Source organism: Psammomys obesus, unplaced genomic scaffold (genome assembly GCF_907164565.1).
Source record: "Psammomys obesus unplaced genomic scaffold, mPsaObe1.curated_primary_1811, whole genome shotgun sequence".
NCBI lineage: Eukaryota > Metazoa > Chordata > Mammalia > Rodentia > Muridae > Psammomys > Psammomys obesus.
This window is the reverse complement of record NW_026585698.1, coordinates 1,873,059-1,894,275: the sequence shown is the minus strand read 5'-3', so window position 1 is coordinate 1,894,275 and position 21,217 is coordinate 1,873,059. Positions and strand designations below refer to the sequence as shown.

The 21,217-nt window shown below is 49.2% G+C and overlaps 1 protein-coding gene and 1 non-coding gene across 2 annotated transcripts in view; one reads left to right on the top strand and one right to left on the bottom strand.

Moving 5' to 3' along the window:
- Nucleotides 1-5,272: 5,272 nt before the first annotated feature.
- LOC129670367 (ATP-dependent RNA helicase SUPV3L1, mitochondrial-like) overlaps nt 5,273-21,217 on the bottom strand; it is a 44,291-nt gene continuing 28,346 nt past the window's right edge. The window contains exon 4 of the mRNA XM_055598842.1: nt 5,273-5,428. Within this exon, the coding sequence (XP_055454817.1) occupies nt 5,273-5,428 (156 nt within the window). The remainder of the gene's footprint in view (nt 5,429-21,217) is intronic.
- On the top strand, nt 14,927-15,067 carry LOC129670495 (small nucleolar RNA SNORA48). Its single transcript, XR_008719222.1, has one exon. It is a non-coding gene; the product is annotated as a small nucleolar RNA SNORA48 (small nucleolar RNA).

The following is a 21,217-nucleotide window of genomic DNA, read 5'->3' as shown; positions in this document are numbered from 1 at the left end:
GAAGCGCACACGTGTAGCCTGAGGGCCACGCCTACAGCCCCAGCAGGAATGGGTTAGGCCGAGCAGGAAGCAGGGCTCCAGTCAGAGTCTTCAAACATCTTGTGGAAATGGAGAACTCCAGTCGCAGAACAAAAGGAAGGCATCCTGATAACTCATTGGTTCCTCTCCTTCACACTGGAATGCTCGGAGTCAGAGAGCAAGCATGTCCAGCAGAGGGCATTCAGGAAGTTGCTGAACTTGAATTCAGATCTCTCTTAATGCTGTTCCGGGCACATTCCAGACAAGAGGTGTGCACGGTGTGGCGAGTCTGGGGGTCCTACAAGTGCACCGTGTAGCCCGATGGCCTCCAAGCTTTGTAGTGCAGGCCCCCAATGCTGCCAGCCCTCGGCGGCTGCTCCTAGCTCCTCCCAGCAGGGCAGGCAAGAGCCTTGGCAGAGGTGCTGGCTGCTCCCCCTCCTTCTGCTCCCCCCTGCTTGGATGGCTGGGCCTTGTCTCTTGAAAGATTTAGGACCCACTGGGAAGCAGGGAGAGACCTTGGGGAGCTAGGCACAGCCTGGATGGGGGTGGCATAGAGGGTATAAGCCTCCATGTTTATATTCCGCCAGATCGGAGCTACCGGAGGACACTGGCATTTGCATTTGGGAATGAGAGTGAGTCCGGCTGACTTGGGAACCCCGGGTAAGTCATTCACTCTGCTTGAAAAGAAAATCTTAGTGTTCTGAAATACCCTGGGACGTAAGGGCAAGTTTGCTGGGGTATCAGTTAAGTGATGAGGGCTGGGTTCTGGGCCTCTGGCTCTGCCCCTATTTGTTGACTGACTAGATAATCTGGCTATTTCTCATCTCAAGCTTCAGTTTCCTTGGGTATAAAATTAGAAATTAGGCTCGGAAAAATGGTGTTCAAATCTCTCTCTCCTCCCTCTGTCCCTCTCCCTTTTCTCCTCCACCCCCTCCCCCCCAGCTCGCTTTCCTGGCTGGGATTAGAGGCATATGCCACTCAGCCTAGTTTATGCAGTGCTGGGGGTTCCGTATGCTAGGCAGGTATTCTGAACTGAGCTACACCCCAGGTGTAGCTTCCTTCCTTCCTTCCTTCCTTCCTTCCTTCCTTCCTTCCTTCCTTCCTTCCTTCCTTCCTTCCTTCCTTCCCGTTTTCTTTTGTTTTATTGAGATAAACAGGGCTGGCCTTGATCTCAGGTATCTGTCTGCTTCTGCCTCTGAGTGCTGGAAATAAAATGCAAGGCTTCTTTCTTTCTCTTTCTTTCTTTCTTTCTTTCTTTCTTTCTTTCTTTCTTTCTTTCTTTCTTTCTTTCTTCTTTCTTTCTTTCTTGTTTTCTTTTTTTTTGTTTTTGCAAGGCTTCTTTTTAAACAGTTCTTTCTCTCTCTCTTTCTGAGACAGGGTTTCTCTGTGTAGGCCAGGTATCTTGGAACTCGTCTGTAGACCAGGCTGGCTTTGAACTCATAGAGATCAGCCTGTCTCTGCCTCCCCAGTGCTGGGATATGCGCCACCATTACCCAGCTCCAAACAGTTCTTATTGTGAATTTCCTGAGCTCATCAGTGGCATAATATCTGTTGTTTGCCATCCTAACTAGGCTAATGTGCAATGCCTGGGACAGGGGACACAGCCTTTGACTTTGATGAAGAGGTGCTTCTGGAGCCCTTTGTCATCCTTGGGATGGGCTAGAGGAACCTGACACTCCTGAGCCTAATATAGAATTGGCCACATTCTTCACCAGGCCATGAAAGCCTACTTCCTCTGTTGGATAGGCCACCGTGTTTTGACATTTGTCTCTTACCCAGAGGGTCGCTGTCTTTGATCAGCTAATGGCAGCAGCTGTGTCCAATCACCCCTGCATTTGTTTCTGTCCTATGCTTGTTTGGCCTCTGTCCTAGAGGCAAAATATGTTAGCAGTAAGAATGTAAGCCATTTTCTTCTTTGTCACCCCGGTCTCCTGCGCTCAGGCAGCTGCACTTGGTTGAGCTTTGGGCCACAAACCCAGTGTAGACCAGGGGTGCCTGCTCCCGAAGCCCAGAATAGCACATCCCTGCCCCCACCACTCTGTTGTGTATATAATGGGGATTATACTTTGGAGCTACTAAATCTGAGTTTTTATTTCCTCCTTAAATCATAAACTCTTTCAGCTTTTCAACAATGTGCCGGAAGGCTTTTAGGCTCAGGGTAGAAGAGATGGGGCTTCCCAAGACAAAGTTATGGCTGGCTAGTTGTGCTACTTAGGTGTGAGCCCTGGAGTTCACGACTGAGCAATGGTCTTCTGTTTTGTTTTTCTCTGTGTAGCCCTGGCTGTCCTGAAACTCACTCTGTAGATCAGGCCTTGATCTCACAGAGATCTACCTTCCTCTGCCCCCCAAGTGTTGGGACTAAGTGTGAGACACCATTGCCTAGCCTGGACAATGGTCTTAAAGATTTGTCTTAAGAGGGAGGAGAAGTACTTTAAATTCTTTGCTCTTGTTGGGATATCAAAATGGCAGAGTGAAGCCAGGCTTAGTGACATGAAGCAGGAAGAATAGGAGTTAAAGGCCATCTTTGGCCACACGGCCTGTTTAAGGCCAGCCTGGATTACGTGAGACCATGTCACAGACAAATGGTCTGGGGAGACAGCCTTAAAAGCATGAGCACTTGAGTTCCACCCCCAGAACCCATACAAAACAAGATGGATGTGGAGGTGTGTGATTGTAATATTGTAATCCCAGTGCCAGGGAGATCTGTGGGCTTGTTGGCCAGTTTGCCTTGTCTAAGGAAAAGGAAGAGAAAAAAGCTGGCCATCACCTGAGGAAAGACACCAAAAAGCTGCTGTCCAGTCAAAACCACACTACTCCAGAGGGTTTGTCTGTCATGACCACGGGGATCAGGAGAGAGGAGAAGACCCCCCTCCCCCCATAGCTGTGCAAGACTGAGGATCTGATGCCGGTGGTGCTGATCACATACCTACAGGAAGAAGGTTCGGATTCAGCGTCTGTGACGCTGCGGCTGACTGGGGAGCCACCATGGGACTGGCATCTGGCGAAGGTGGGGAAGAAGGCAGCAGTGGAGGAAGATGCTCAGGCAGACCCGACAGCCTCAGGCCCGCTGGCAACTGCCGTCCCCCTGGGGCTACTCTCCTGTGTGTGTGCAGGATCCACACAGCCCACAAGTTGTGTGGCCATTGGGGCGAGGCCTGTGGCTCATCGCTGTCCCTCCATAACACACACAACAGAATGCTGGTGGGCCCCTGAAGGGCAAAATGTCAGTTGTCCCTTTCAGATGGGGCTCAGAAGTGTGCCCTGCTGGTTTGTGTCATTGTGACTCTTGAGAGACCTGAACAGTGTAGTTAGGAGGTGTCTTAGTCTGTTTTCAGTTATGACAAAAACCTGGGTAAGTTGTGAAAGAGGTAGATTTAGTCAGCTCAGTTTTAAAGGCGCAAAGTGCAAACAGTACGGCATCTGTTCTGGGAAAGGTGCCTTGCCTGTGGGCTAGACAGAGACAAGAAACCAGAGACACTGGGAAGGGGCCAGCTTTGTTTCTTTATCATAACCCTCCCTTGACAGCTACTAGAACCCCATAAAAACCTCATTAACCCCCTCCAAGGGGTGGCTATTCCCTAGTGATTTAATCGGTTCCCACTAGGCTTCACACCTTAAAGGTTCCCACTAGGCTTCACACCTTAGCTGCTGCGGTGGTGAATGCCCGTAATCCCAGCACTGAGGAGGCAGAGGCAGGCGGATCTCTGTGAGTTCAAGGCCAGCCTGGTCTACAAAGCAAGTTCCAGGACATCCAGGGCTACACAGAGAAACCCTGTCTTGAAAAACCAACCAACCAACCAACCAACCAAACAAACAAACAAAAACAACAAACTAAAACAAACAAACAAGCAAAAAGACTACGAATGAAGAAACTGGAAGGAAAAAGGGAATTCCAAGAAGGCTGATGGGCAAGGTGACCTCCGTGAGGTCATGGTCCTCTGAGTGAGGGGAGTCGTTATTCACTTCTTACATAGTCCAGACTTTGCCCTGAACTCATAGATGTAGCCCAGGCTGGCCTCAAACCTGAGGTCCTCCCACCTCTGTCCCCAAGTATATCCCCATCAAACCTGGCTCAGGAGATGCCTTCAGAGTTTGGCCAACTGTGTGTTTTCCTTGGAGACTGCTGAGGTCACACCCTCTATGGGACACTAATGTTGCCACAGACCATCTGGTCATCACAGTGTGATGACAGAGGTTGATAGAAATGCACCCTGAGCATACGAAATAGGACAGGAAGGACAAGCCGGCGAGCCTTTTTATTCTACTCCACAAATGCAGTGTAGAGGACCACATTTGCCCGCCTGCTGCTGGCAAGTGTGAACCATCATGGTATTCGGAGGTGGGAGGTAGGAGGCTGAGGACTTCGAGATCAGCCCAGGCTACATAAGACCGTCTTCGGTTGGGTGTTATTGCTGTGAAGAGACACCATGACCATGGTAATTCTTGTAAGAAGTTGGCGGTTGTATGGCTTCCTCGGTTACGTTCTTGCTGGGTCGATGAGATTCTGAAGCCTGGAGCCTGGTCCATCCTTCATACAGGAAGAGTACTGCAGAGGAAAAGGCTGCCCACGTCCTACTCCCAGTGAGCTACCCTCTGTCCCGAATGGCCTCCGCTGGTCTGAACTTCAAGGGCACCCTCAGCTACAGTAGGAGTAAAACACCAGAACAAACACCGCCTTGTCTGTGTCAGACTGCCAGGGTGCTGGCGGAAGATGTGGGGGTCTGCAGTGTTCCTGGGCTATGGATCACAGAAAGTTTTCTCTGCCCAGGATGATTCCTCTGGGAGGTGAGCTGTGTACCCCCCTGGCAGGGAAATCAGTGGTCCAGAGCACTGAGCTCCTGCCAAGATTGCCGGCTGCTGTTGACATCTTCTTTAAACACAGGGAGTGTGCTGGGGCAGTGCCTTGCCCTAAAAGCTTGAAGTTTATCTAGCCTGAGGAGAGAGGCCGGAGTGTTTACATGTGGCGCGCGGCTGGTGTACACAGAGCTCAGAGGCTCTTAACACACACCCGGCACCCGGCCCTCAGAGAATCTGTCCATCTATGGCAGCCAGAGGAGGAAGTGGTGAAACAGCCCGAGCCCCTCCCTGAGCAGGGAGCAGGGCTTCATCCCTGAGCCAGCCTGGATATCTCAGGCAGGGGCACTCGGCATCTACCCAAGATGTCAGCCAGTGTGGTACTGTGGCCTGGCTGAAAAGGGCTGCCACAGTCTGTCTGTCTGCCAAGTGGCTCCGGCCCCAGGACCGGTGCAGGTGCCTAGATGACCAGGTGCTTGGACAACCGGCTCAGAGCTAGGAGAAAGGGTGATGTCTCTAGCTCCATGAACTCCTCAGTCAAGATGCGGTGCCGAGTCCTAGGCTGGCAGAGGAATTCGCTGGAGCTTTCTGTTGAGTGGTTGACATGAGCCTTGAGCTTCAGAGGAAGGCAGAAGAGACCTCTAGTGGCTTTGGCCCATAAGGAGGGACCGAAGGAGGGGATGTGGGAATGAACTCTGATCTTGAGACAGGTTGCAGGATCCTAGCTGGGTCCCTAACAGAAAAGGTGTGTGTGTGTGTGTGTGTGTGTGTGTGGCATAAACCTCAGTTCACAGCTCCTGCAGGTAGAACAAGATGTCTGCTTCATTATTCTCTGAAGGTCAGCTTTGTCCTAGCTGACCTAGGTGGCCTGCCATCCTGTTGAGCTGGTATGGAAAGCCACAAGGTGCCAAGGCTTGGGATGGTGCCTGGATGGCCACTGAGATTTCTTAGCCCCCTGTTCTGCGGGGTTCCAGAGAATGGGGGGGGGAGTGTTGTTTCTGAGAGATGCCTTCAGCCCAAGAATTTGGGGGCTCATCTGGGAAGTGAGAACTGAAGGCCCATCTCTCCAGAGCCCCTGGTTGTGGTCATTTCTTCCAGCTGTCCTTAGGGAGAGGGCACTTGCTTCCCTGGGCCTCACCATCCTACTTTCCTGTAGCCTCTGGGAAGTCTCCTTTCTGTGACACTCTCGGTGTCCTTTGAACCTACCATCCTTTACCCTCTTGGTGGAGGGAGGTCATCTTCAGAAAATGAAAAAAAAAAAAAAAAAAAAAAAAAAAAAAAAAAAAAAAAAAAGCCTTCCATCCTTCCTACATAAGGGAACAGGGCAGGGAAAAACAAAAGCAGATTTTCTATATTTAAGCAATCAGGAGGCTATGGCGGTGAGGGCCCCTAAGCCAGCCCTTGAGAGGTGAAGGCAGGAGTTCAAGATCAGCTTTGGCTGCATGTGAGGCTGTGATGCATGAGACTGCCTCTAAAATAAAACAAAACGAAATTAAAACCAGAACATCCACCTTCTGCCTCAGAGAGGAGGCTGTCAGGAGAGGGGCAACAGGGAGACGTTTGGATGCTGTTTTTGGGACACTCAGTCTGAAGTCGCCCTGTGGTCCTTCAAAGACTCCTCAAAAACCTCCTCAAGGTTGTACCAACTTGAACCATTCTGCCAAATGGCCTTTTTTTTCTTTTCTTTTCTTTCTTTCTTTCTTTTTTTTTTTTTTTGTCATTGCTGTTTTGGTTTTGGTGGTGCTGGGGTGAAGCGAGGCTCTCACAGGTACTGTGTAAGACTCCAAGAACCTCCCTCCCCCGAACTGTGTTTCCAGTCCTTTAATTTTTGCATTTATTTTTACTGTATTTATTTGTTTGTTTTTTGTGTTGGGGGCTATGTGTGTGGAGGTCAGAGGCTAACTTTTGGGTTCTCTCTTTCTACTGTGTAGGGCCTGGGGCTCAAACTCAGGCCATCAAGCTTAATAGCAAACACCCACAGAGCCACCCTGACAGCCCCCTTTATTTTTATTTTTATTTTTTTTGTATGTTCGGGTATAGGCACCTGTGTGTAGAGGAGACCAGAGGTTAATCTTGGTGATCTCAGCAACTTTCCTCAGGAGGTGTCCACTGAGTTATGGGACAGGCTTCTCAATGGGACCTGATCCTGCCGACTGAGCTAAACTAGCCAGCCAGCAAGCCCTAGTCCTCTAAGCACTGGGATGAAAAACTTGGGCCCCCAAGCCTACCAGAGTCCTGCAGAATCAACTTAGATCTTCACGATTCTTTCTTTCTTTCTTTCTTTCTTTCTTTCTTTCTTTCTTTCTTTCTTTCTTTCTTTCCTTCTTTCCTTCTTTCTTTTTCTTTTTTTGAAACAGGGTTTCTCTGTGTAGCCTTGGCTGTCCTGTAGATCACGTTGGCCTCGAACTCGCAGCGATCCACCTACCTCTGGAACTCTGATTCTTATATTTGAGTAGTGAGCACTCTACAGACTAGGGTTCCTTCCCAGCTCCTCATTAAAAACAAACAAATCTAAGACAGGGTCTCACTAAATTGCCTAGGCTGGCTTTGAACTTGTGGTCCTCCTGTCTCAGTCCTTGAGAAACTGGAATTACAGCTGTGCATCGTCAAGTCTGGCTCAAGTGGCTTTCTTGACCACTGATGTTGCCCAAGGGTGACCCACGCAGGATCACTGAAATCAGTGGGCCCCAACCTTCCTAGTGCTTTGACCCTTGCATACAGTTCCTCGAGTCGTGGTGACCCCCAACCATGAAATTATTTTAGTTGCTATTTCATAACTGTAATTTTGCTGCTCTTATGAAGTATAATGTCAGTATCTGTGTTTTCTGATCGTCTTAGGCAACTCCTGTGAAAGGGTCATTTATACCCCCCCCCCCAAGGAACCATGCCCCTCAGGGTGAGAACTGCTGGCTTGAATTTGTGTTGCCCTCACAGGAGGGGAGCGCAGGCAGTGCTCTCGGGGCTGGACTTTATATCAGATTGGCCCTCACCGTGCACCTCTGGGGTACTTGAGTCTATTGAAATGACCTCATGCAGCTGGGAGGTCAGAAAGGCCTCCTGACACGTGAAAAACTCCTCTGGGATCCCAGCTAATCCTTGTCATACTTGGTATGAATAACCTCACACACACACACAAATGCAGCCTGGCGAGGCGGCACACAGCTTTAATCCCAGCACTCGGGAGGCAGAGGCAGGTGAATCTTTGTAAGTTTGAGGCCAGCGTGGTCTACAAAGAGTTCCAGAACAGCCAGGGAAACACAGACAAACACTGTCTTGAAAAACAAAAACAATCAAAAAAGCTTGGATCCATGTTCATTCATTCATTCTCTCCCTACCCACACCCTCTCTGTGACCGTGAGACCTGGTCTTACACACACACACTTGCTTTCTGAGCCTTGAAAGCCTCTCCCTTGACTCTGCCCAGGAGCTGTGACTGTCATGTCTGTGACATGCTAGCTTACCGCTTATTATCAAGCCCAGGTGTGTTTGTTTTTGTTTTTGTTTTCTGATTGAGACAGGGTTTCTCTGTGTAGCCTTGGCTGTCCTGACCTTGCTTCGTAGACCAGGCTGGCCTTGAACTCACAGAGCTCCATCTGCACCCGGCTGTATTTTTTTTTTTTTAAATGTGTGAGGTTATTTATACCAAGTATGACAAGGATTAGCTGGGATCCGAGATGAGAAGATGACTCACAGTACTCCCATTCCTCGCTGTTTTTCACGTGTCAGGAGGCCTTTCTGACCTCCCAGCTGCAGAGGTCATTTCAATAGACCCGAGTAACCCAAAGGTGCACGGTGAGGACCAATCTGGTGTAGAATCCAGTTCAGTCCAGCCCCGAGAGCACTGCCTGCTCTCCCCTCCTGTGAGGGCAATACAAACTCAAGTCAGCAGTTCTTACCCTGAGGGTCATGGCCCCTTTGGGGGTGGTCTCAGACGACCCCAGCCTGAGCACCAAGGGAAGCCGTGTCTTTCTCATCCCTGAGTCTCCCTTTCCACAACCCCCATCATGTCCCACCCCACCCTACCCCCACACTTCTGGGCTCTGCCTCCCCTGTCTCCTGGAAGGGCTGTACTCTCAATCTCCGTAATACACAGATACTGCCACTAGAGGGCAGACTTACAACACGAACCCTGCGTCTACAGCGGGCGGGGTTCTGTTGTTTTTCACAGGGGTAGATTTCCGGTCCTGGCAGTCCTGGAACTCACTCTGTAGACCAGGCTAGCCTCAGATCCACAGAGACCCACCTGCATCTGCCTTCTGAGTGCTGGAATTAAAGGTGTGTGCCACCATGTCTGGCCCTGTGCCTGAGGCAGTCAAGGCTGTTCACCCAGCCCAATCTCCTTGCACTCGTAAGCACGTGGCATCTCTACAGCAGGGCTGTGCCGGGCACACCCTGCTCCCCCCCTCAGCATCTCCACCCAGCTGCCTGAAGTCAGGGTACCCTCGGCGGTGCCTTTCTCCGTCCCCCCCCCCCCCCCGAGGCTTCTGTCCATGCCAGCCTCTCTCCATGCCCACTCTCATGCCCCATTTTGTTCTCCAAGCACTAACTGCTGCTTCATGCCCTGACGTGGCCAGTGGCTCCTGAACGCTGCAGCATGTTAGAACGCTGTGGGGAGCTCCAAAGACTCCAGCTGCCCACCCACACCTGAGACCAATGGAGTCGGGGCCTGGAGCAGGCGCCAGGCACGGGGCTGGTGAAAGAGCCCCAGACGGCTGCAGTTTGAGGCCAAATTTAGACACCACCCTGAGACTGGCATCCTCCAGTCTTCACACCTGGGCGGCTCCAGCCCTTATGGAACATGGATGCTTTTCCAGAACTCAAAGAGTTAACTGAAGGCTCTCCCTGCCTACACACTCTCTTGAACACAGCAGCTTCTCAAGGTGAGAGGTTACTCTAAAAACAAAGATTTCCCACCGTGCACGTCTTTAGTTCCCGCCCTTGAGAGGAAGAGATAAAGCATCTCTATGAGTCTGAGGCCAGCCTGGTCTAGGTAGTGAGTTTCAGGACAGCCAGAGACACATAGTGAGACCCTGGCTCAGGGACACTTCCTTGTGGTGCACACTTTCAGCCTCAGCACGAGGGAGGCAGAGGCAGGGGAGCTCTGCGGATCTCACGCCAAGAGCACACCGTGAGCGCCCGCTTTGCCTGTGTGTGCTTGTGTGTGCGTGTGTGTGCAGGTGCCCACGGAAGCAGAGGCTTTGGGGCCTTCTGCGGCTGGAGTTACAGGTGATTATGGGAACTGAACTCAGGTCGTCAGCAATAACAGTGAGAGTCCTTAACTGTTGAGCTGACCGAGGAATTTGTTGTTGTTGTTGTATGTTTGTTTCGGGACAGGGTTTCTCTGAGTAGTCTTGGCTGTCTTGGACTTGCTGGCCTTGAACTCACTGCCTCTGGCTCTCCGAGTGTTGGGATTACAGGCGTGAGCCACCCCACCTACACCCCCCTACCCCTGGCTTCTCACGGGTACTTTTTATTCCTTGCCAATTTGAATTTTGCTCCAAATTTTGATTTTTGCAGCACTTGTTTCATCTGTTTAGAGCAGTGGTTCGAAACCTGTGGGTCCCGACCCCTCTGGGGATAGCTAGGACCACCTGCCTATCAGGTATTTACAGTACTACCCATAACCATAATAAGATCAGAGCCAGAGAGTAGCAACAAAAATAACCTGGTGGTTGGAGGTCACAGCACGAGGAACCAGAATAAAAGGCCACAGCACGAGGAAGGTTGAGAACCTCTGCTTTAGAGGGTTTCATGCCCAGCGACATGTTTTTTGTTTTTTTTCCTGTGAGGATTTAAGTGTCATGGCATCTATCATTAGTATGCACAAAGCCATTTTGTACTGCTTTCCGCATAAAATTTCCAAACAATGGCTCACAATAGCCCAACACGCTCAGGCTACGAAAAATGTGGCAAATGGTTATGAGTTTTGGTTGGTCTTTAGCTTTTTGAGACAGAATCTCACTGTGTAGCCCAGGCTAACCTCACAAACCTTGTTTTTTTTTTTTTTTGTTTTGTTTTTGTTTTGTTTTGTTTTGTTGTTTTGCCTGAGTCAGGGTCTCCCGTAGCCTAAGCTGGCCTCAGATGTGCCAGGTAACCAACATGACCCCGAACTCTTGATCATCCTGCCTCAGCCTCCCTCAGCTAGGATTACAGACACACTATACCACACTTGGCGTCTGCTCTGATTTAAGCTTTGTTTGGCCCATTACCTTTCTGGACAAAAACAGCCAGCCTCGGCCACATGACGAGTTTGAGGGTAGCCTGGTTTGTCCTAGTCCTATCTCAAACCATAAACACACAGGGTTACCACGACGGCTCAGTGGGTAATGGGGCCTGCTGCAAAGCATAACTACCGGAATTTGGTCCCCAGAACCCAGAGGGTGAAAGGAGAGAAGCTATTCCTGCAAGGTGTTCTCCGACTGCCACACTTGGGCTATGGCAAACCTGGGCACACATACATAGTAAATAAATATAATTAAAAACCATCTTGCATCTCAACTGGGCAGTGCTGCTGAACGTCTTTAATCCCAGCCCTGGGGAGGCAGAGGCAGGCAGATCTCGTGAGTTCAAGGCCAGCCTGGTCTATACAGAGAACCTGTCTGGAAACAAACAAAGATCGTGTTTCATGGTAAGGGAGAACTTGTTTCATGCAACTTTTGGACCTAGTGACATTCTTACCACTTTCATATTTGCACAGTGACAAAAATTACCCAGTGCATCTCTCTGAATCCTATCCCTCAGGGTTGCACGAGGGCACACCGGGCCTTATTTACCGTAGATTACCTGTCTGGTAAGTAATGGGGGCTCTTGCTGACTAGTTTGGCTGCCAGTACCCCATCTTGGGTCACTCACAGCTCTAGGGAGGCCACACCCTTCTCTCTTGGTCTCCATGGGCACTGCACTCACATGCACAAACCTACACACAGACACAGATACACACATACACGCATCATTTAAAAATTAACTTCTTTAAAGTACGAGACAAATTGGTGTAGCGGCATGCATCTATTGTCCTATCTACTCTGCGGTAGGAGGATTGCAGTTCAAAGCCAGACTAGGCACATGACAAGTATTTCGGTTCTTTGGTTGGTTGGTTGATTTGGTTTTAAAACATGAGAACTGTGACTTTAGAAGCCGTTTGGGGGGCATTTGGTTTGGTTTTGTGAGAGAATAAAATTGGAGGGAGACTGGACTTTCACTAAAGGAAATGTGCAATGCCCTCCACGCTAGCAGCCTTTAATTGGCAGGTAGCTCATGGCACTGGGAAGCACTAGATAGCAGGTGCATAGGCCTTCCTGCCACTCCCCAGGACACTCCGATGAGACTGGTTCTCTGCAATCATGGAGAAATAGGGGGAGCCATTTGCCCAAACAGGGAGAAAGTGTAGCTTTCTGTCTGCAGGGACTGTTGGGGTGGGCATGGGTGGTGGAGACTAACACAGGTTCCCGGCCCTGAACATTTCTAATGCTGTGTGTGACTGTGCCAGAGCACTCCAGGTCTGAGCCTCCTCTTGAGTCAGAGTCTGTACTGTTCACCTCACGAAGGTTTGGTGCTATTTCATGAGGGAGAAAAAAGAAAAAGAAAGTAAGAGAAGAAAAGAAAAGAAAACTAGAAAAGAACGACATGTACTCCCTCCGGTTGGTAACAGAAAATCATTCTTTTCTGGGAAGGGCCCAGAGGGATTGGCTTGTGGGACAGAAACTAAAAGTGGGGAAGCAGGGAAGAGGAAGTAGAAATGTCCTGAGGGAAAAACAGGAAGTAGAGAAAGGAGCCAGAGAGCCTTCAAAAGAGCACAGGATTGACCCCTGCAGGACCCAGCAACGTTTCCATCAGATGTCTGAGCTGCTAGGTCTCTGGTGGAAGCTGGGGGAAGGACCCAGCGCTGCAGCTTGCTGTGGGCGGGGCCACCAGCAGTCGGTTGGAATGGCCCTGGGAACAGCTGACAGATGGCTCATGTTTAATAGGCATCTTCACCAGGCACTGAGCGCCCCTGGTGGTATGTGGTTATGAGATAGTCTTTCTCATCGCTCTTTCCAACCATCCAGAAGGCATGAGGACCTGACACAATTAATCTAGGGTGGGCAGGGTGCTACTTTATCCATGGTAAGAAGCTTATCACCAAGGGCTGCTGGGACCTTAGAACCCAGCACTTGGCAAAACGCTGGCTTGTCACTTTCCCTGCCTGAGACTGGCTCATCCATCATACATGTTTTCTATGTGTGTGTGTGCTGTGTGGTATGGTGTGTGTGTGTGTGTGTGTGTGTGTGTGTGTGTGTGTGTGTGTGTATAGGCCAGAACTTTTGGAAGTCTGTGCTCTCTTCCTACCATGCGGGTCCCAGGGATGTCTCTGGGGCATTAGGGTTGGTGGCAAGTGTCTTAGGGTGGAACCATTGTGCTGAGCCTAGCAGCGGCTATTATTTGAAGGTTTGTCCTCCAGAATGCACAAATTGGAGACGTCATCCCCAAATTCCTACGTTGATGGTGAGAGTGAGTCATTTGGGGGGCCAGCAAGGACAGATGAGGTCATGAGAGGAGGCTCCCATGATGGTGTTAGCGGCTTTGCTTCTTTGTATTTTAGGGACAGGCATGACCTTGATCCTCCAATCCTGCTTCCACCTCCTGGGTGCTGGGACCACACCTCATGTGGTGTACGAAGGGCTGGGGATTGAATTCAGACCTTGCATGAGTGTAAGGCAAGCGCTCTGCCAACTGAGCCACCTCCTAGCCACATAAGAGGCTTTATATATAATGCTGAAGCAGGCAGGAAGTGAGAGGGAGGAGAGGTTTGACACCTGATGCCCTCCGAGGTTCTGCTTGGCTCAGTGGAAGCCAAGCAGAAGTGGCACTTGAACTTCCCAGTCCTTGGTAGTATATGGATAAATGTCAGTGCTCTGTGGACTAGTTTGCCTCCATTATTTTCTTACAGTATCAGAAGAGAAACTGAAACCAGATCCTCAGACTGCCACAGGAGCCTAGCCAGAGCCTAGCCAGATCCCTTGAGACTCCCCTTTCCAGCAGCATCCAGCTTTTCCAGGAAACAGCTGCCCTGCCCACACCTCAAGTAACAGGTGGACCAGTTTCTAGGGGACCAGCCAATTCCTGTGTGAACCACTCAGGCCTGGCCCAACATTCTGTTGGTCAAGATACCCAGGCTGCTTTCCCAGAATCCCATGTTGGGCCCTAACAAGGCCAACCCTTGCTGGTGGCTGCTTCTGAGACCCTCTGCAGTCAAAGCCACAGGATTAGCCTGAACGGCATTTTCCCAGCCTGTCAGCCCATGACACTCTTTCAAGAACAAGATGGACAAAACACAATGACTGCAGAACCACAAAAGGCTAACCAACACGTTAAATGTACTCATCCTCAACAGCCATCAGGGCAATGAAAATGAAAGCAGGAACATTTTAGGGAGGTTGGAGAGGTGGTTCAGCTGTTGAGTGTACCCGCCTGAGGCATCTCACAACCACAGCTCCAGCTCCAGGGGCCCACACCCTCTTCTGGACTCCATGGGCACCTGCACTCACAGTACACATTCTGAGACACACATAGAAACATGATTAAGAATGAATATTTAGGGGCCGGAGAGACGGCTCAGAGGTTAAGAGCACTGCCTGCTCTTCTAGAGGTCCTGTGTTCAATTCCCAACAACCACATGGTGGCTCACAACTATCTACACAGGGATCCGATGCCCTTTTCTGGCAGGCGGGCTTACATGCTGATAGAATACTCATCTACATAAAATAAATAAATAAATCTTTTTTAAAAAGAATAAATATTGTAAAAATAAACAATTAAAAACAACAACAACAAGAAAACATTATAATGCCAGCTACTTGTGAGGCTGAGGCAGGAGGATCAAAAGTTCAAGGCCCAGAAAACTTAGTAAGACCCTCAAAATAAGAAATAAAGAACTGGGGATGTTCAGTGACAAGAATGCTTGCCCCGAGAGTGTGAGGTCCTGGGTTCAATCCCCAGTACTGTAAAGAACAAAAGCAAGAAATACTTTAAGATCCCCATTGTTCTTGTCGCATCTTTGCCCAACTGACACAACTAGTCATCTGGGAAGAGGGAATCTCAATCAAAAAAAAAAAAGCCTCCATAAGATTGGCTCATAGTCCGCTGGCAATGGGCAGAGAGACACCTCATTGGTGGTATTCTTTTATCAGTCAGGAGCAGAGCAGAGGGCAGTCCTTTCTTCATCCTAGCCTGGTACCTGGCTTGGTGGCCAAAGCTGCCTTATGCCTCAGAGTCATAAAAGTCAAGTCAAATCAAATAGAATCTGGCTGGTACAGTGCAGGGGGAGGAAAACAGAAAGGGACCTGAGGACTGCCATGCCAACCACAGACCTGCCCTCCAGAGCATGGCATAGGTGGGCCATAGACACCCATTTGCCATCACACTACACAACACAGATGGAGGCTGGCCTCTGGGTGGCCAGCCTGGAGTGGGAACCATCATAGCGTGTGAGTTGGGAGAGCAAGAGAAGTAGAGTGGCTTGAGCATTATGAAGAGAGATGGAGCTGTAGACTCAAGGGTGGAGAGGAGTAGCCTATTATTATGAGAGGCCATTCCTGCCACCTGAGGCCATGGTGAGGTCCCAGCCCGAGCTGCCCTTTAGGGCCATGTCTGAGTCTGTGGCTACACAGCGGTCAGTGTTGATGTCAGTGGCCCATATTGCCACTAGAGAATGTGGGAATGTCCCTACTCGGGGTAGCCACTGGGACCACATGGATGTCTAGGAGCTGTGCATAACCGGCCCCGCTTCTCACTGGATTCGGCACTCTGGAGAGCTACCTCTCACTGTGGCAGCGCTTGGGGGAACAGGCCTTGCGCCTTTCCCAGGAGCTGGCCCTGTTGGTGGTGGTGGTGGTGAGGCAGCCATGTGGGTGTGAGCATGGGAGAGCTGACCTCGCCACTTGTCTGTCCTGGGGTGCCAGAGTCCAGCCTCAGGTGAGGACAAGGCCTGAAGAAGGGTAGATGCAAGAGCAGCAAGGGAGGAATGAGTCAGGCAAAGGGGATAGGGGGCGGGGCATATCCTGACTGACAGTCAGTGCTTCTTTATACAGAAATCAGTAGGCAAGGATGGGATGCATGTTGTTCCAAAATAAAGATCATATCATTTTATGTCTTCAGATACTTGTCATAAGTTTAGTCATCATTGATAAACCATGACAGAACATGACAGATAAATTAGGACGGAACAGAGTTATCTTTTATAATAATTTCCCCTCATCAATCCTACAACCCAACTTTTAACAGTCTTGGAGTTTAAAGGGCATTTGTCAAAGCCAGACACCCTGTTCTCAGGCTGGTACTTCTTGTGATTTCAAGGGCACTAGACAGAAAGAAAATCTCCAAGCCAGCGCTGAGCCGATTGTCATGTTCCAAGTAGTGTATTATCAACTTTTAATAGTCAGAGTGCTAATTGTCATTAGGCCCAAGAAAAATCTTCAGGCCAAAGTTGCCGCATTCAATTTCTGCCATAATACAATGTTTATATTTTAGATATTTGCATAATTTATGTATATGTCTAATTTTGGTATTTTTTGTTCCTTGGTCATACAACACCACAGTGACCATGTATGAGTTAACTTTTTCTAAGAACGGGAGGTATTAATGTTTCATTCTTTTATTATTTATCCACACTATTCTTAGTCCATCAGTAATAGGAAGAGACTTTTAATTTGACCTGCTGCCAAGTTTTCTAGCCTATTGAATCTTGTTTACATTTTTAAGTTTTCTTTGTTCAGATTTTCTTGTTCCTGAGTAAGTGCAGGGGCAGACATGCCAAGAGAATCTTTGAGTCAGAGCCTCATAAGGAGGTCTCTGACATATTTACCTGAGTCACAACCTCTAGGGCATATGGAAGACCTTTAAGTAGGCCAGATAAGGGTCTCTCCCTGAAATCGGGAGCAGTGTTACGGTCAGGACACTCCTGGGGAAGCTTAGAAGCAGCACTCCTGGGAGAGAGTGTAAATGATTCATAAAAAAGTTTCCATCAAGCAATACCTCAAAGTTGTAAAAATAATAAAAAGTTCCCAAACATGCAACATGTGGCAATCAAGGCCAAAAAGTGAGAGACTGCATTACAGTTGAATGCATCATTCAGCTCAGCTTTGCTGACTCTTTGTCAAACAGCTGTGCTCACTTTATGACTTTCGCTGTTCCCATTAGATATGGCTGTGCCATCCCCCCTTTTTTATTTGTTAACTTAAGGTTCTGTAGATCTCATTGTATGGCTTGTAGATCATTTCTCAGTCCTCTGATGATGACTAGAAGGAGAAGAATCAAAATAAGCACAACTCCCAGATTTACTCCCAAATTGATAATAAACCAAAAGTCTTGTCCTGAGACAAAAGAAGTGAGAGATTTTGTTGTAGTAAATAAAAAAGAGTATTGTAATAGTGTTTATTATTTGCCCTATGATTATCACATCAATATCATCTAACCTGCTATCACAAATAATAAGACATAGACACCTGTTAGATTTATAACTGCCTTATTTACTTTGGGCCAGGCAGATATTTTCCTTACACTGTCTCAATATCCTCAACCATCCATCTCCCAGCCCCCATCTAATTGCCATCCACCTTAATCCTCCTCATATGGTCTACCTTCCATCCATAATCCCATGGTACTTGCTTTTATTCTTCATCTTCATCTTCATGGGTCTTTCCATGCCATAATTGGAGTTTTTCCTTGAGGTTTCTTCTCCATGCTAACCCATCATGGTGTTCTCCTTCCTCCTCTCTTCCTGTCCATCTGTCTCCCATGATTCTCTCTTGAATCCCAAAGCCCAGGAATCCTAGCCATGCCTACCCCATTCTGCCCTGCCCAGGTATAGGCTGTTTGATCAATCAATCAATCAATCAATCAATCAATCAATCAGGTATGTTTTAGGTGGGTTTACAAAGGATAGGAGTAACCAGATTTTGAGGGCCAGTAACACTCATCAGACCAACCTCCAACAAGATTTGAAGAGTCTATTTGCAACCTTGGAAGATTCCAAGGTGGACTCCAATTAAGCTGAACTAATGGCTGTAATTTGTTGATGTAAAGACTGAATTATGGCTACCTCAGTATTGTTCCATAGCACAGGGAGGGGGGACCTAACCTGTGCCCAGGTCACCTTAGATGCATTTTATGGAACTGGAGTGACACAAATCTATTTAAATGGTGAATGACAGAAAACAATCTAACTTTAATGTTTTGAATTTGATTACCCATAATTAAGATTGCTTCTTCCAAAGCATTTACCCTATCCTTGATATTTTTATCAAATTTTTCTTGAGTGATAAGTGCCAGGGACACATTTTTGAAAGCTGATTAACATGTTCTGTAGTATGAACCGTTGCACAAGTGCTGTGGTGGAGGTCATGATTGACCTCAAAATTCCAATTAAGGCAGTAATTTCTAATATAAGAGCAGCAACAAATCTTTTGGGTCTAGTAACAGCATTGGTAATTGTATCCAATTCATAAATACTGAGTCATCAAACCAAGGATGGCTCAGATTAACAGGTAATAAACATAGAAGGTTGATTTACCAAGAAAAAGTTCTTTGTTCACAGGAGGACTTAATACAATTAGTAACCATATAGGAGAAACAATTTACAGTTAAAAAGTAACTACATTTTTAGACAGTTAAGGTATTTTTTTGTTTGTTTTGTTTTGTCCCACCAGTATAGCATAAGGAGCTGAAACATTAGCCTGTATTCCTAATGTTTTAGGATACTTGATGTTAGGCTTTCTTAACTATAAAACCTGAAGAAGTCAAAATTGGCAGTTTCCTGGTATTCTCACTCTTAGTGAAGATGTTGAAGAGGTAGCACCAACTTCGAGACTATGGCTTCTGTTTGTGATCAGGAGGGTTGCTATTTGCCGATGACTCACTGTAGTCAACCATCGTTTTTTCATGGGGACGGGGTGGAGATGGTTTAGTTGTTGGCCCAGCTGTTGAGATGGCTGTAGGGGGAGACCTGCCATTCGAGCCAGGCACTGGTGTAGCGTGGGTGCAGAGGTGATGCCACCCCTTGTCACCTCCAGCTGTCAGGAAAGCCTCCCGCAGGGCCAGGAGTTTAGGAGCCCTCTCCCACCAGATGCAGCACTCAGGAGAGCTGTTCTGCACCTCATCTGTCATGAGTGGCATGGGAGGGGGGGTGATGCCCTCCTCTTCTCCCCCTCACCACCTGTAGTGGCCAGGAAAGCTGGCGCTGGGATCATGAGAGGGAGAGCTAGCCCTGCCCCCTCCCTAGCTGTAGCACTCAGGAGAATAGACCCTGCTCCTTGCCTGGCACTGTGGAGCTGACCCTGATGGTGAGGGCACAGGTGAGCCAGCCCTGAGGGTGTGAGAGCAGGAGGGCTGGTCCAGCCCCTCACAGGCTGCAGGCCGTGGGAGGGCAGACCCCCAATATTGACTAGGCAGCACAGTGAAGCTGGCTCTGGAGGTGTGGGTGAGGGACCCAGGGAGAGGGGGGCTGCCCTTGCCCCCTGCTGAGGACGGCATTGGGTGGCCTAGCTGGAGCAGTGCTGGAGAACGCACCCTGGCAGTGTGGATAAGGAAGAGCTAGAGGAGGGGTGACCAGCTCAGCTACCACTCAGGCCAGATCCATGGCTGTGAACTGCCCACCCCAAAATCTATGTCATCTGCAAACAGTTGGGACACGTGAAAGGGCCTGACCAAAGCTGCTGGATCTCCATGACACAGGGCAACAATAGGATAACTGGGAGGAGTCCAAATGAGGATTCGATATTGATGGTGTCACAGAAGCCAGAGATCTCGAACCAGACCAATGACTCATTGCACTGAACATTTGCAAGTGAAGATGTGTGGACAGATGGATATACTATGGGACACAGTGTGACATACTACACTCTTCCTAAGCTCACTCGACCACCGCCTGACAACCAGAACAGAGACTCAGGTGCTTCTAACCCCCACATTGAGCTTCTGACTCAGAGAACCTGATGCTGAGATTTCAGTCTGGAGTGCCCCCTGAAGGGCAATTTGTCAAGGCTCCGCAGACCATATGGCACTGTGGGGGAGCAGTGGGACCTGTATGAGGTGGCCCCGAAAATGTTCACCCACCGTATGGCCATGTCCTTGAAGAGGAGAGTGGGACCCCACCCTCTTCTCCTCTCTGTGTCACACCCAGCCATGAGGGAAATGGCTTCCTCTACCACACACTTCTACCATAACATGCTGCTGGCCGCAGGTCCAGAAGCAATGGGCCTGCTGGTCACGGACTAGAGCCTCCAAAACTGTGAGCCAGGTGAGCCTTCTCAAGCTGCCTAGCTTGGGCATTTGTTACAGTAACAAATAACATGAGGCTTGGAGAACCCAAAGAAGGCCCACCATGACATGGATGGAAGAGCCCAGGAGACGGCCCTCGCCTCCACTCTGAGGCTCTCCACCAGACAACTGCTACTTGTTTCCCAGGCTACACAGTAATTGACTATTCAGTGTGCAAATGCAGTAAAATACAGAATCCAGAACTATCTGCTTCGTAAGCAGACTTACACATTGCATCAGGAAAACTCTAGATCACTGGGGCTGGAGAGATGGCTCAGCGGTTAAGGTCCCAAGGCCCTCAGTTCCCAGCCCCACATCAGACAGCTCACAACCACCCGTTAGCCAGCTCTGAGGGAAGGCAAGGCCCAACGCCATCCTGTGGCCTCCGTGGACACCTGCGTTCACACCTGCACACGTGTGTGCCCACATGTGTGTGCCCACATATCTACACACACAGACACACACACACACACACACACACACACACACACACACACACAAACTAATAAAAAAGAATCATCTTAGAACATTGAAGAAACAGAAAGCAAGCAAAAGAAATTCAGGTTTGATCAAGAGAGTGGGATTTCTTCTGAGTGAAGCAGAGATAATGAAAATGACAGTCTGCTGAGTCTGCTGCCTTGGCTGGTACCAGCTCATAGTCACAAGGAAATCGGTATGTGCAGGGGTCGGCATAGCCAGAGCAAACGCAATGATTTGCAAAAGGTGCTTAAGGCACTGCACGTGGAAGGCCAGCAAAGCGGGTTGTGTCGAGAGCCTTGAGTAAGCTCAGCACACAGCAAAGAGCTGCACCAGGTGCCGGAGGAGCTGGTCTGCAGGCCATGGCTGGAGCTCCAAACAAGGTGCGGCTGAACAGCAGACAGCAGATGCACTGGCTGCTGGGAGATGAGGTCCCTGGGGATGCGGGGTGGCTGGGGAGGGAGCACACTCAGCAATCCTCAGGCCGGGTCCTGTGCTTCTTGTTCCTGGCATTCCTCTGTGCCCGTTCACCCACATACCCCAGGAGGGCGGAAGCATGGCCTTTGGTCCACAGCCTTACGGCAGAGCCTTGAATGCACACGCATAGTGCAGAACTGTGGACTGCGTGAGGACTGAC